The sequence below is a fragment of the Nesoenas mayeri genome, assembly GCF_963082525.1.
Source record: "Nesoenas mayeri genome assembly, chromosome: 17".
NCBI classification, from domain to species: Eukaryota; Metazoa; Chordata; class Aves; order Columbiformes; family Columbidae; genus Nesoenas; species Nesoenas mayeri.
The window spans coordinates 12,483,007-12,498,351 of record NC_137565.1 but is presented as its reverse complement, the minus strand read 5'-3'; the positions used below and the strand labels follow the sequence as shown (position 1 = coordinate 12,498,351).

General features: G+C 64.2%; 1 protein-coding gene across 1 annotated transcript; it reads left to right on the top strand.

Moving 5' to 3' along the window:
- Nucleotides 1–5,970: 5,970 nt before the first annotated feature.
- Nucleotides 5,971–14,920, top strand: DTX1 (deltex E3 ubiquitin ligase 1; the record flags this gene model as incomplete). The annotated part of the gene is made up of 9 exons (XM_080355580.1): nucleotides 5,971–6,229; nucleotides 9,870–10,530; nucleotides 12,578–12,639; nucleotides 12,792–12,953; nucleotides 13,214–13,275; nucleotides 13,371–13,529; nucleotides 13,636–13,797; nucleotides 13,892–13,981; nucleotides 14,696–14,920. The coding sequence occupies 9 exons, from the start codon at nucleotides 5,971–5,973 to the stop codon at nucleotides 14,918–14,920; spliced, it is 1,842 nt and encodes a 613-aa protein (XP_080211706.1).
- Between the last annotated feature and the right edge of the window lie 425 nt (nucleotides 14,921–15,345).

Genomic DNA, 15,345 nt, shown 5'->3' with positions numbered 1-15,345 from the left:
CTGTGTATGCACGTGTGTGTGCACAGGTACCCACGTGTGTGTGTGCATGGGTACATATATGTGTGTGCATGAGTATGTCTGTGTGCATATGCATGTGCATGAGCACACGCATGTGTGTGCTTCTGTGTTTGCATGGGTGCACATGTGTGTGCATGTCCCTGTGTGTGCACAAGTGTGTGTGTCCATGGGTTCACACATCTGTGTGCTTCTGTGTATGCATGCGTGCACACACGTGTGTGCATGGGTACACAGATGTGTGTGCAGCTGTGTGTGCTGAGCACATCACGTGTGTTCAGGTGTTCGCACATCTGCACATCCTCATGCCCACACCCCTGTGCCCATCTGCCCATCTACGTGTGATGTGCTGCGGGTCTGTTCGTGTCACTGTGCACACGCGGTGCATGTGTGTCTGTGTGTGTGTACAGGCGTGTGTACATCCGTGTATGCACATCCGCCTGTCTCTCTCCGGCTGTTCTTCCGGCTGCCTCTTCCATGCATGTGTGTGTGTGGTCCCTGTGTTGGGGCATGCAGGGAGACTGCGTGTGTACATGGGCATGCGTGGGTGGTCCCTGCCGGGGGTGTCAATGGGGGGACATGGGGGCCCTACAGGCAGCATGTGTCTGTCTGTGTCTGGGGATAAATCCCCACACCGGCAGCACCCCAGGACCCCCCACTCCTCTGTGCTGTGGGTGCGGGTGGGGGCCTCAGCCCTGATCAATGCTGTCAGCACCCACCCACCCGCCCTGCCTGCACAGGGGACCCAGGCGTTCGGCCGCTTGCCGGCAGCTCATCTGCAAACCCGCTGCATCCCTTCCCATGGAGACAGCGGGGAACCCAGGAGTCCGGGCTCCCTGTCTATGGGGTGGGGGTGTGCAAGGCAGGGCTGCGCTCTGTCTGCCCCCCACCCCAGCGTGGGGGGAGCCCTGGAAGGCCTGAAGCTGGACTTGTGGCGGGGGGGCAAGCAAAGCAGGAGGACTCTCTGCTGGAGGAGATGAGGGAGTGCTCCCAACAGGTCCCCCCACCCTTGGGTGCCACCCTCCTCTGGGCAGGGCAGTAAGTTGATATGGGGAGGGAATGCACCCCCAAAACACACACCCACACCTGGGAGGACCCATGGCCCCATCTCCCCAAGGGTATCCTTGCCGGCACCCCAGCTGGCACCCACCCCATTGGTGATTAGAAAACAGGGGCGTCCCCAAACCCCTCCCTGTGCCCCCCACAGCGCCACTGGCAGCCTGGCCCCCAGTGTGTCCTTGTCACAGGGCCTGGGACATGATGTTTATCCTCATGGATGCTCAGAGGAGCCGAAGGTCACCCACGCTCCTCCTCAGACTAAACAAGGCTGCACTCGGGCGCCCAGGTCCAGTGGGGGTGGATGGGGATCGCATGGGGTGATACACGTGTCCCCCCCCAGGTGTGGGTGCTATGAGGGCTCAGCACTGGCGGGACAGATCCTGCTTGCCTCGGCAGGCTCCCTCCAACAGCCTGGGGCTTTGGGGGGCTGCAGGCACTGGGATGCCCTGTCTTGTCCCCCAGAGTGGGGCAGCCCCACTCCCGCTGCTCCCTGATGGCTGTCCCAGGCTGTCCCCAGCCTAGAGCTGAGCACATGTGGCACAGCCTCAGGCTGCACAGGACCTTGTCCCCAAGGCTCCCCTGAGTGACCCACACCTGGCCCTGGGGTCCCCTCATCCATGCCCACCCTCTGCTTGGTGGCTTGGACCCCTGCAGGACTCCTCAGGTGTGTTTCAGCCCAGTGTCAGGTGCCGGTACCATGTTCCTGTCCCAGGTCCTTTCCACGAGCCCATGTCCCCATATCCTGGCCCAACTCCAGGTCCTGATGCCATGCGTCTGTCCCAGGCTCAGGTCCCCATGCCATGGCCCAGTTCCAGATCCCTGTCCCATTCCATGTCCCTAACCTGCTCCAGGTTCTCGGGCCGTGTCTCCATTGCAGCTCTGTGTCCCCATCCCATGTCCCAGTTACAGGTCCCTGCCCTGGTTCCGTGTCCTCATGCCATGTCCCAGCTCTAGGTCCCCATGCCACAGCCCAGGCAGGGATCAGAGCTGAGCTTAAATGAGGCTCATTTGAGGGGGGCAGTTGGGGCTTGTCATGGCAATTATGGCCTATCAGCACCCACAGTGAGCTGTGCCATTGCATGCCAGCCCCCAGCCCCATTTGCCCGTGGCTGGTTCCTGCGCTGAGAACGGGCTGCAGCTCATTGCAGGGATGGAGCAGCATGTGGCTCCTGCCCATGCGGGCTGACACAGAGTCCAGTCCCAACGTGGGGATGGGGACAGGGACAAGGGGGATGCTTGGGACAGGGACCAAGCTGGGGCTCGGTGCTCCCGTCAGCCGGGACTCTCACAGTGCCATCTCGGGCTGCCACGCCACGTGGCCAAGGCCACCAGGTGGCACTGCGAGGCCACCGTGGCCCTGGCTGCCCGGCCACCCCCAGGGCCACCCCCCTGCGGCCCCTGACTGTCCCCTGCCCGGTGCGGGGTCGATGTGGCCAGAGGTTTGTCCCCAGATCTGTCCTCAATCTGTCCCTCCCAGTGGCATGGCCACAGAGGCAACCTCTGTCCCAGATCTGCCCTCTCCATGGGTACAGCCAGAGCAAAAAACCTTCTGCCCCGAATCTGTCCCCAAATGCATGGGCACAACCAGAGTGACAGCTTCCTGTCCCCTCTGCAAGCATGGTCAGAGCAACGGTCCCATTTCCCCCAGATCTGTCCCCAAATCTGTCACTCTGCAGGCAGAACACAAGTGACAACCCCTCCATCCCCAAATCTGTCCCTCGGCAGGCAGAGCTGAGAGCCCTTGGACTGGGACGATGTTGATGGGGTGAGCAGGGCAGACACTGAGGTGTCTCCATGACTCAGGGCCTCCTGCCACCTCCCGTGCCTCAGTTTCCCTATGGTCCTGTGGGAAACTTATGCCCCTAAGGGGGATAATGTCCCCCTCCAGGTCAACTTGGGGGGCAGCCCCCCATAGGGACACCTGTGGGTGCCACTACCTGGTCCTGCACTGGGTGCAGGTTCCTGGTGTGGGTGTCTGGCATTGGTGGGGGTCCCCAATATGGGTCTCAAATGTCAGCGTGGGTCCAGGCCTTGTGCCCAGTGTGAATGCACGTGTGGCTGGGGCACCTGGTCCCGGGGATGGATGCCCACAGCAGGTGGGGTTCCCCATTGTGGGTGTCTGTTTCCAGTGTGGGTACCCAATGCAAGGCACTCATGTGTGTCCCCAGTGTGTGTCCCTGGTGTGGGTGCTTGGCCCTGGTGTGGGTGCCCAGTCCCGGTACAGGTCTCTGGTGCAGATATCCGGTCCCTATGTGTCCCCACTGCAGATGCCTAGTCCTCTATGTGTCCCCAGTGTGTGTGCCCAGCCACCTGTGCATGTCTCTGGTGAAGATGCCAAATCCCTGGTGCGTGTCCCTGGTGTGGACGGTCAGCCTCAGTGTGGGTGGCCAGTCCTGGTACAGATCTCTGGTGTGTGTGGCCAGTCCTCTGTGTGTCCCCAGTGCAGATGTCCAACCCCTGGTGCATGTCCTTGGTATGGGTGCCCAGTCCCCTGTGCCTGTCCCCAGTGTGGATGCCCAGTCCCCCATGTATGCCCCAGTGCATGTGCCTGGCCATGGTGTGTTGTCCCTGGTGCGGGTCCCTGGTCCTGGTGTGTGTCCCCAGTGCAGACGCCCAGTCCTCTATGTGTCCCCGGTGTGGATGCCCCGTCCCCTACAAGTCCCTGGTGCGTGTGTCCAGTCCTCTGCATGTCCCCAGTGCGTGTGCCCGGTCCCTTACGTGTCCCCAGTGTGGATGCCCAGTTCCCTATGTGTCCCCAGTGCAGTGCCCGGTCCCCTATGTGTCCCCAGTGCAGATACCCAGTCCCCTATGTGTCCCCAATGCGTGTGCCTGGTCCCCTAGGTATCCCCAGTGCGGATGCCCAGTCCCCTACGTGTCCCCAGTGCGTGTGTCCAGTCCCCTACGAGTCCCCAGTGCGGATGCCCAGTCCCCTACAAGTCCCCGGTGCGTGTGTCCAGTCCCCTGCGTGTCCCCGGTGCGGGTGACCAGTCCCCTACGTATCCCCAGTGCAGATGACCGGTCCCCTATGTGTCCCCAGTGTGGATACCCAGTCCCCTCCGTGTCCCCAGTGCATGTGCCCGGTCCCCTACGTGTTCCCAGTGTGGATGCCCAGTCCCCTACGTGTCCTCGCTGCAGATGCCCAGTCCCCTATGTGTCCCCAGTGCGGATGCCCAGTCCCCTACGTGTCCCCGGTGCGGGTGCCCGGTCTCGGTGCGTGTCCCCGGTGCGGGTGCCCGCGCGGCCGTGCGCGCCGCCGCCGGTGCCCGTGCTGCCTGGCGCTGCCGGAGCGCTGCTGCTGCCGCCGCCCGGCCCCGCGCCCGCCGCCGCCGCCGCCGCTGCTCCCGGTGCGGCTGCGGGTCCCGCTGCGGCTGTGGCTGCCGGAGGTAGCGGCGGGGGGCGCGGGCGATCCGGGCGGCGGCCATGGCGGGGCGGGGGGTGCCGGCTCCGGGACCGTATACCGGGGCGGGGGGACCGTGCACCGGGGGGGAGCGTGCACCGAGGGCTGCCGTGCAGCGGGGGCGCGGAGGGCTGCCGGGTACCGGGGATATCGTGCACCGGGGGCCGGGCCTGGCCTTGTCGCCCCCTCAGAGCCGCCGGGCCCCGGGGCGGGGGGGGTCACCGGGGCTTGTCCCCTTTGCACGGTCCCGGGGGGGGCCGGGGTTGGGGTGAGGGTCCCCCCGGCCCCGGCGGTGCTCGGGGTCACGGCGGCTGCTGGGTGAGCGGGAGGGTGCACACGCATGTGGAGGTGTGAGGGTGCACGGCTGCACGCCTGGGTGTGCGTGTGTGTGTCCCTGGCGGGGAGGGTGTTGTTGTGCTGCTGACGGTCCCCGTGTCTGTCCGTCTGTCTCAGTCCCACTGTCTGTGTCACCGTCTGTGTGTGTGCCAGCGCGTGTGCCCGTGCGTGCGTCTCTGTGTCAGTGTGTCTGTGTGTGCCTTACTGTGTCCGTGCGTCTGTCTGCCTACGGCGGCTGTGCAGCAAACCCCCCCACTCCAGCCCCCCACCCACTGCCATGGGGCTGGGGGCTGCTGTGGGTGGCCGAGAGGCTGTGCTAGGGAGCAGGGGGCCAGGGTGGGCAGCCCGGGATCTCCCCCTGCCCGATGCCTGCAGTGCAGATCATAAATCAGTGGCGGCTGGAGCGGGCTCGGGGGGCCGCAGGCTCCCCGGCACCCAGACTGCCTGGGCAGGGAGCAATGGGGCTTCCTGGCCTTGTGGGGTCCCTGCCAGCCCCCCAGGGCTGTGAGCAGGGTTGCCTGTCCCCCCGTCCCCTCGTCCCCCTTGTCACGTTGGAGGCCGGCAGCCGGGCAGGGCTGGCAGGCAGCCCATGCTGCCAGGGCTGCGGGCACAACGGCCTTGCTGCCTGTCAGCTCCATGGGGACGATGGGGACAGTCCCCCAGCTGCCACCCAAGCGGCAATACTCAGGGTGACCAGCGCCGTGGCCCTGTTTTACAGGTGACACCTCTGTCATTTGCCACCAGGACAGTTGTGGAGCCACTGAGGATGTAGGCTGAGTGGCGGGACGCGAGGAGGAAGAGGACAAGGAGGTGTCTTGGGGACAGCACCGTGCTTGTGTGTCCCCAGCACCATCCGCATCCACCCTTCAGCTGACACAGCCCAGGGGCTTCCCGGTGGCTTTTTGGAGCCTGAGCCAGCGCCGCGGTGAGGAGGAAGGGCCAAGGAAGCTGTGCCGGGTGATGGATGGCCCCAGCCCGGTGCGGCAGTCCCGGAGGAGCAGGACGGGGCGGCTGGGGCACGGCGGGGACCTGGCTGGCAGCACCTGCCCCTGCAGAGCCCCACAGCGTTTGCTCCGCTGAGCTCTGACCCAGTGGGAACCGGGGGGAGCGTTCGGAGGGGCTCCGGGTGACCCCCGCGCGAGGCTGAGCCGCTGTCCCCCAGCATGGCACGGCAGGGCGCAGGGGCCATGCTGGCCTCCGGTGGCCTGGGCTTCCCCCCGCAAAACCTGGCCCGGGTGGTGGTGTGGGAGTGGCTGAACGAGCACGGGCGCTGGCGGCCCTACTCGGCCGCCGTCTGCCACCACATCGAGAACGTGCTGAAGGAGGATGCCCGCGGCAGCGTGGTGCTGGGGCAGGTCGACGTCCAGCTGGCGCCGTACATCATCGACCTCCAGTCCATGCATCAGTTCCGGCAGGACACGGGTAAGGGCTGGCGCTGAGCCGGGAACACCATCCACCCATCTACCGACCCGTCCTTCCATCCATCCATTCTTCCATTCACCCATCCCTCATCCTTCCATCCTTCAATCACTCCATCCCTCCTTCCATCCGTCCATCCATCCATCCACCCACCCACCCCAATGTGTATCTCTCTATCTTCCTCTCGTTCCATTCATCCATCTGTCCATCTGTCCATTCATCCGTGCATCTATCTCACTGCATATCTGTTTGCCTGTTGTTCCGTCCTTCCACCAATCCACTATCTGTCCCTTCATCCTTCCATCCCTCCCAATTTCTCTCTACTTGTCTGTTACTTCATTCCTGCATCTGTCCGTCCATCCATCCATCCATCCATCCATCTGCCCATCCATCTGTCCCTCCATCCTATTGCATGTCTCCTCCCCTCTATCCATCTGTCCCATTTCTTCTCTTCTCCCCTCTCTGCTCCCCCTCCACCATGGACCGCAGCCCTGGAGGGATGTGTCCCAAAGTCCATCCATCCCCCCTCCCTCCCCGTGGGGTGCTGTGGTGGGAGCTGTCTCACTGGCCACCCATCTGCCCCACAAAGAGACTCCATCTAGGGTCCCCAAGGAACAGGGGAGGCCCCAGTGTGTGCACTGGGAGCTGTGGTGGGCACTGGGCTGGCTGCAGCCGCGGTGGTTGGTGCCTGCCGTGCTGCGGCACACATCCAGGCCACACGTCCTCGGGGGAAATCAAAGCTGGTTCCATGCTGCCACTGAGCCCAGCCCCATTAAATGTGTCCCCGTCATGGTGTGACCCATTAAACTGGCACGTGCCAGCTCTGCCACGGGGGATTTGACAGTTCGGGTGCCATCCTGGCCACCTCTATATCCCTGTCTGCTGGGACGTGTGGTGCTGCTGAGGGCAGGGGACCTGCCACACACTGGGTGACACCCCCGGACTTGCTGGGGACACACAGGAGCCACCCCAGAGTAGGACCGCCAAGTCCATGCCCCCCTACTCGGCCACCAGTGCCACCATTCCCAGTCACCAGTGATGGGAAATGACCCTGCGTGGGGATGTGGCTCCTGTGATGGGCTGGGAACTGAGATGGGGACTGAGCCAGGGACCTGCCACCCTTCTGCCTTCAAACCTGTCTCTGCATCGGTCTTCAGCCAGTCACAGGCTTGGCAAGGGGCAGCTTGGCACCCACATCCCTGAGTCAGCACGGCCACGGCCACCGGCACGACCCTGCTGGGCAGTGGCTGCGCTGACTCAGGGCTGCGGGTGCCACCGGGACACCCTGGCTGTCCCCATGCCAGCTCCTGCCAGCTTTGGCCAGGACCTGTCCTCTGGCAGCAGGGACCTGCCATGGTCATGGTGCTGGGTGCTCCTGGGGGACACGTGCCCTGGTGGGGGACACAGCTGGGTTTGGGGGTGACATATCTCTACTGGGAGCAAAATGGCTGTTCCTGGGACCTTGCTGTCCCCAGGGATGTCACCGGAGGGGACCTGGCCATCTGTTTGACCCCATCCCATAGATCATCTTCAGAATCGTTATCTCTGTGTGTCCCATCCCTGTATCTGCCTCCATCCATCATCTCTGCCCTGTGGCCTGGGGACAGCTGGGTTTGGAGGCTGCCAGATGTCTCTGGGGTCCCACTGTGCTTGGGAACATGAGGGTCGCCTGTGATGAGGGTGCTCCTGGTGCCCGCTGTGGCCTGGGGCACAGGGATGGTGGGCAGGAAGCTGGGGGTGACAAGGGACTTGGCCTGTGCCATACCCGGGGAGTGAGAAACCCGAGCCAAAACAGCAATGTTTGAAATGAGGTGACCCCGTTCTGAGAAGTGGGGACGCACGTCCCCTCCTTTTGGCCCTGGGGATGCTGTCTCAGGCCCACAGCTCCAGCGTGGCTGGCGGAGGCGATGGGGGCTGTAGGGCTGGGGGCAGTTGGTGGCCCTTGGCGACCCAGAGCTGTGTGTGGGGTGTCCTCCCCTTGTCCTCCTCTGCTCTGTGGCAGTGGCACGGGGCTGTGAGGGGGCAGGGGGATGCAGGATGGGGCTGTGAGGGGGCAGGAGGATGTGGGATGGGGATGTGAGCAGGCAGGGGCATGCGGGATGCAGCTGCGAGAGGGCAGCAGGGCACGGGATGCAGTTGCAAGGACCAGAGGGATGCGGGATGCAGATGCAAGGAACAAAGGGATGCGGGATGCAGATGCAAGGAGCAGAGGGATGCGGGATGCAGCTGCAAGGACCAGAGGGATGCGGGATGCAGTTGCAAGGACCAGAGGGATGCGGGATGCAGCTGCAAGGACCAGAGGGATGCGGGATGCAGATGCAAGGCCTGGCGGGTGCAGGATGTGGATGAGAATGGGATGCGGGATGTGGGCAGCTTGCGGGGGGACACAGACATGAGCAGGCAGGGATGTGAGCACAAGCAGAGCACGGGGCGAGCAGGCCGTGGGCAGGAGCAGGCAGCGGGGTGCGGATAGGAACCCGCGGTGGGGCTGGGGATGGGGCAGGGGCAGTGGGGCCGAGCGGTTCTGGGGGGTGAGCAGCTCCTCTGCCTCCCCTGCTTCCCGCGGGGCCGCCGGCAGAGCTGCCTCAGCACCAGCCGGCAGCTGGGGCCGAGCTCTGCTGCCTGTGATGATTAATGACCGTTATTAGCGTCGTTAATCGGGCTGGGCAAACGGTGCTGACGAGGGGATAGAAAAGCACCGCGCTGCAGGGGCACTGCCAGGACCACAGCTCAAGGCGGGGCTGCGATGCCTCCCCCACAGGGCTTCAGAGGGGGCCGTAGCATCCAGCTTGGTCACAAAGAAGCATGAGGGGTCAGGATTTGGCCGTGCACGGGGGACAACGCCTGGCTCCCGTGACTGTCAGCGCCAGCCAGAACCGCAGCAGCTGTCAGGAAACCCTCCTGACCTGGAAATGTCCCCCTCGCCCCAGGGATGGTGCGGGGACCCCGGCCAGGGGGTGGAGATGGGCCTGGAGCTGAGTGATGGAAAAAGGTGCTGGGGGCCGAGCAGCCTCGTCCTTCCCACGGCAGCTGGAGCTGTGATCCCAGGGCTGTGATCCCAGGGCTGTGATCCCGGCCGGTGGCCAAGCCGCCACCGCTGACGGAGGATTGTTGAGCCGCACGAGTCCCCGGGGAGGCGCAGCCCTGCAGACACAATCGATCGATCCATCGCACGCTGTGTCTGCGGCTGCTCGGCGCAGGGAGGCGGGTGCCGATGTTGGGGACTGATGGCCGTCACCCCTCCTGCACCACAGGGTGCTTTGGGGAGGGTGAGAGCAGCTGCTTGTTCCCCAAAGTGCCTCTGCACCCCCATCCCTGAGGGGTGGATGTTGCATCCGTCACAGTGGATCACAGAAGGGTTTGTGTTGAAGGGACCTTCCCAGCTCCCCCAGTGCCCCCCCTGCCATGAGCAGGGACATCTGCACCAGCTCAGGGTGCTCAGAGCCCCGTCCAGCCTGGCCTGGGATGTCTCTAGGGATGGGGTATCCACCTCTCTGGCCAACCTGGGCCAGGCTCTCACCACCCTCAGTGTGAAAATACAAACTGGGAAAAAGGACATGCACACCTACATGCAGTCATGAGTGTCTCTGCTGGCACCCTGGGGTGCTGGACCCCGTGGGTGCTCACCCCCCTGTCTCCCCAGGGACCATGCGCCCCGTCCGGAGGAACTTCTACGACCCGTCCTCAGCCCCAGGGAAGGGCATCGTGTGGGAGTGGGAGAACGACAACAGCTCCTGGACGCCCTACGACATGGACATCTGCATCACCATCCAGAACGCCTACGAGAAGCAGCACCCCTGGCTGGACCTCTCCTCCCTGGGCTTCTGCTACCTCATCTACTTCAGCAGCATGTCCCAAATGAACCGGCAAACCCAGCGCAAGCGCCGGCTCCGGCGCCGCATGGACCTGGCGTATCCCCTCACCATGGGTTCCATCCCCAAATCGCAGTCGTGGCCGGTGGGGACCAGCACGGGGACACCCTGCTCCTGTCCCCAGTGCTTGCTGGTCAACAGCACCCGTGCCGCCTCCAACGCCATCCTGGCGTCCCAGCGCCGAAAGCTCTACCCAGGGGCCGTGCGCCAGAGCAGCACCTTTGCTGGAGCGGCTCTGTGGCCGGCGGGGACGGGGACGGTGGCGGTGGCGGGTGGCACAGCCAAGGGCGAGGGGCTGCGGGTGCCCAGCGGGGCATTCGCCCCCAACCAGAGTGTCCCCGGCACGGCGCCGCTGCCCGGGCTCAACAACCTCAACCGGCCCGGCACGCAGCGGGGGGGTGGACTGAGCACCCGTGCCACCGTCCCCCCGGGGTAAGCTGGCTGGGGGGGTGGCCAGGGGAAGGGGACGGCGGTGGTGTCACCAGATTGGTGGGCGCACAGAGTCGGAGGAAAAAGGGAGGTGGAGGTGCCTTGTTTCCTGCTGTCACCTTGCACAAGCAGCCAGTGCTGTGTCACCTCCAGCCCCAGGCGCCTCGCCCTGGGGACGTGGTGGCAGGGGAGACATCCTCAGCAGCTGGCTTGTCCTGGAGGGGCTGCGGTGATTTGTGCAGCGTGGTGTGCTGTGCCGTGCCGTGCCAGCCGGAGGAGATGCAGTGCCTGCTCCCAGGGGACCTGTGTCCCCACTGGCCAGCATGGAGTGTGTGACACCAGCTCATGGCCTGGTGCCACCAGGCGGGTCTCTGGCTGTGTCCCCTACATGGATGGGAATAACTCGCCAAGGGGATGTGGGTGGCTGAGCAGACGCCCAGTGGGGTGAGCAGTGGGTGTCACTGTTCTGGCACCCAAGTCCCCTTGGTGGGTCACCCTGGTGTCCTCTGGGGCTCTCTGCACCAGGCTGGCACTGGCTGGAAAGCCCCGGTGCTGCTCACTCAGCCCAGATCCAGCCCCGGGGTGCTCAATTGGGGCTGCCCTGGAGGGGACTGAGCTGTCCCAGGGGACAGCCTGTCCCATCCCTCCCAGCTCTGTGCCAGGGGGCAGGATCCGACCCCGGTTTGGTGGGTGCAGGGGGGGCAGGTTTGCTGAGCCCCTGGACAGTCCCAGCACATTTCCTTCCCCTGCTGACGTGCTGCTTTCGCTTCCGCGTGCTGGGCGCTGGGCCAAGCGGTCCCTGTCCCCATCGCTGTCCCTGTCCCCATCCCGGCACGCAGGCCCCATCCTGCACATCCCCATGGACAGGTAGGAGGGGACCAGGGAAGTGCTGGGTGGGTTGGGGGGACCCTCCACCACTGTCTCCACCTTGGGGTGGGTTCAGGCTGCTTTGGGTGTGGGAAGGAGACACCCACAGCCCTGGCTCATGAGGGGCTGAGCGCTGCCGAGCTCATCACCATGATGGATGTGATCGTAGCGGGGGTTTTGGGGTCGGGGAGGGGATGACACAGCTGGCGGGGGCTGCTGTCCAGATTGCCAAGCTGGGGCAGCCCCCCAGGGCAGGAGAGCGCTCGGGCACTGTGCAGGGCTCCCCTGTGGGGCTTGCGTCCTTGTCCTCCGTCCCAGTGTGTGCCCCTTTCCTTCCATCCATATGTCCGGCTGTCCATCCATCCTTTCTTCCATCTATTCATCCATCCATCCATCCATTCTTGCTTTCCATCCATCCATCCGTCATCCATCCAACCGTCCATCCGCCCATCGACTTGCCTGCACGCACATCTGTCCATCCCCCTGTCCCTCCCCGCTTGTCCCCACTCATCCCTCCTTCTTTCCCTCTGTCCACCCCACCCGTGGGCACAGCCACGTCTCTAGCTGTACATACAAACCTCCAGCTCCCACTCACATCTGCCTGCAGAGCCAACTGCACCCCCAGCCTTGCACGCGTGGGTGCACACCCAGCACTGTGCACACATGGGTGCACACACCCAGCGGCGTGCACGCACTGCTGCACACACGTGCACGCCTGGCGGTGGCTGCACACGTACATGGGAGATTCCCTGGGTCAGCGGGCACAAGCAGGCAGGGGGACACTGTGCCATCACCCTGAGGGTCTTGGTGCTGGCAGCCCTGGAGGGTGGGGGACCCCTGGGGGAGTAGAAGTGATGGCCAGGGTGATGGATGAGATGACAAGGCACAGGGACAGTCCCTGTGGGGGATGCAGCACAAAGGACATGGCTGTCAGGACATCCCGATGGGGCACACACCCTGGGTGAAGGAGGACAAGGTGTTCCCAGCACCATTGGGTCCCCAGGGATGGACACATGGCACTGGGTGACAGCCCCATGAGACAGGACAGGAACCCCCATGGCTGCTAAGGGGACATCCTTCCCCGTGTCCCATGAGGAGGACCCTGCCCTGGGGACATGCCATGCACAGGGGGGACAGTGCCAGCTTTGCCATCCCCACTGAGCCCCCTCCCATCTCTGCACAGGGTCCCGGCCCTCCCAGTCAAGAACCTGAATGGCACCGGCCCTGTCCATCCTGCCCTCGCAGGTAAGGGGGTGACACTGGGTGTCACCGCCAGGTGACATCGTGGGGCTGAGGGGCTGGAGGGGCAAGGCACAGTGCTGGGGCACGGCCAGGAGGTGGGAATGGATGGACAGACTTTGGGTAGACAGACAGACAGCATCTCTCCCCCGGCACAGGGATGACGGGCATCCTGATGTGCGCTGCTGGGCTGCCCGTCTGCCTGACCCGCGCCCCCAAGCCCATCCTGCACCCGCCGCCCGTCAGCAAGAGCGACATCAAACCTGTGCCCGGTGTCAATGGCATCTGCAGGAAAACCAAGAAGAAGCATCTCAAAAAGAGTAAGGACCCACTCGTGGCTCTGTGTGCGCCCTTGGCCATGCTGGAGGGGAAACTGAGGCACGGTTGCTGCTGCCACTCATGGGGGTGGGACTCCCAAGGGCTTTACCTGAGTGTTTTGGGGTGATGCCCACTGCTCCTCTGTACCATGTGCTGGTACCTCCTCCTCCTTGTGCTGTCCCCATCCTGGTGGCGGGGCTGGCAGGGGTTTGGGGACACCGTGGGCAGGCTCTGATGGCGTCACCCTCTCTGCCTGCGGCAGGCAAGGCCCCTGAGGACGTGGTGCGGCGCTACATCCAGAAGGTGAAGAACCCCCCGGATGAGGTGAGTGTGGGCTCAGGGGCTGCTGGAGGTTCCTGGGGCTCTGGGGATGGGCAGAGAGCTGGGGCGATGTCCCCATCCCACCCTGTGCCCCCCAGGACTGCACCATCTGCATGGAGCGGCTGGTCACCTCCTCCGGCTACGAGGGCGTCCTCAGCCAGCGCAGCATCAAGCCGGAGCTGGTGGGCAAGCTGGGCAAGTGCGGGCACATGTACCACCTGCTCTGCCTCCTGGCCATGTACAACAACGGCAACAAGGTCAGCTGGGACCCCCCTGGGGACACCGTCCCTGCGGTCACGCGTCCCCTGGGTGGGTGCTGGGGGGCTGGGTGCTGTCTCTGATGTCCCCTTGGTGCCGGTGCAGGATGGCAGCCTGCAGTGCCCCACCTGTAAGGCCATTTATGGGGAGAAGACGGGGACGCAGCCCCCTGGGAAGATGGAGTTTCATCTCATCCCCCATTCTCTGCCTGGCTACACCGACTCCAAAACCATCCGGATTGTCTACGACATCCCCACCGGTATCCAGGTGAGAAACCTGCGCCTGCTGCCCCAGGGACCCCATGCTGGGGTGGGTGTCCCCACCCTGTGCCACCTGCTCACCCCGCTGTCCTCCCACCCAGGGCCCGGAGCACCCCAATCCCGGCAAGAAGTTCACGGCACGAGGCTTCCCGCGGCACTGCTACCTGCCCGACAACGAGAAGGGCAGGAAGGTGAGTGTCCCTGGTGGCACTGGGGTGGGGTGGAGTGGGGTGGGATGGGATGGGAAGAGAAATGATGGGATGGGAACAGAGGAGAGGAGAAGAAGAGGAAGAAGAAGAGGAAGAAGAAGAAGAAGAAGAAGAAGAAGAAGAAGAAGAAGAAGAAGAGGGGAGGGGAGGGGAGGGGAGGGGAGGGGAGGGGAGGGGAGATAAAAAAGGGAAAGGGAAGGGAAGGGAAGGGAAGGGAAGGGAAGGGAAGGGAAGGGAAGGGAAGGGAAGGGAAAAGGGAAGGGAAGGGAAAAGGGAAGGGAAGGGAAAAGAGAACGGAAGGGAAGGGAAGGGAAGGGAAGGGAAGGGAAGGGAAGGGAAGGGAAGGGAAGAGAAGAGAAGAGAAGAGAAGAGAAGAGAAGAGAAGAGAAGAGAAGAGAAGAGAAGAGAAGAGAAGAGAAGAGAAGAGAAGAGAAGAAAGAGAAGAGAAGAGAAGAGAAGAGAAGAGAAGAGAAAAGAGAAGAGAAGAGAAATAGATGGGATGAGATGGAGTGGGATGGGAAAGACATAGCAATGCTGGGGTGGGGCTGGGATGTACCACAGGGAAGGGTGTCACGATACAGGCACCGTGCCAGGGCTGAACCCCTACCCTGGGGTGCTGGGGGCTGTGCTGTGCCAGGCGGGAGGAGGGCTGGGGGTGCAGGGGGGGCGAGCAATGGCCGTGCTCGCCCGCCGCAGGTGCTGAAGCTGCTGATCGTGGCCTGGGACCGGCGGCTCATCTTCACCATCGGCACGTCCAACACCACGGGGGAGTCAGACACAGTGGTGTGGAACGAGATCCACCACAAGACCGAGTTCGGGTCCAACCTGACGGGCCACGGCTACCCCGACCCCAACTACCTGGACAACGTCCTGGCCGAGCTGCTGGCCCAGGGTGTCTCCGAGGCCACCCTGAAGGACTGAGGCAAGGGTGAGGGGCTCCCCACCGCCCTCTCGCCCCCGCGTCCCCTCCTGTGCCAACGCCGCCCGCGCCGCTTCGCTGCCGATGCTGCAGCCCTGCCGGGTGGGCTTCTCCCCCATCCTGGGCCACCCGGTGCCACTCGCCACGTGTCCCTGTGTCCCCCCCCCACTGCTCCGGTTTACCCTGCTCCCGTGGCAATAGCATCGTGGGCTGGTGCTTTTCTTTTTCTACCCGTGGCCTCTTTGCGCATCAGCCGCCCGTGCCACCCGCCGCTGCCCCACGGAGCCGCGTACAGCTGGTGCCATGTGTACATCTCTGTGTTACAGAATACACCCCGCGCCGGGCCAGTGTCCTCGTGTCCCCACTCGGCTCCCTGCACCTCCTGCTTTCCTGGGGTGCTGGGTGGCATCGCCCCAGGATCGGCCCC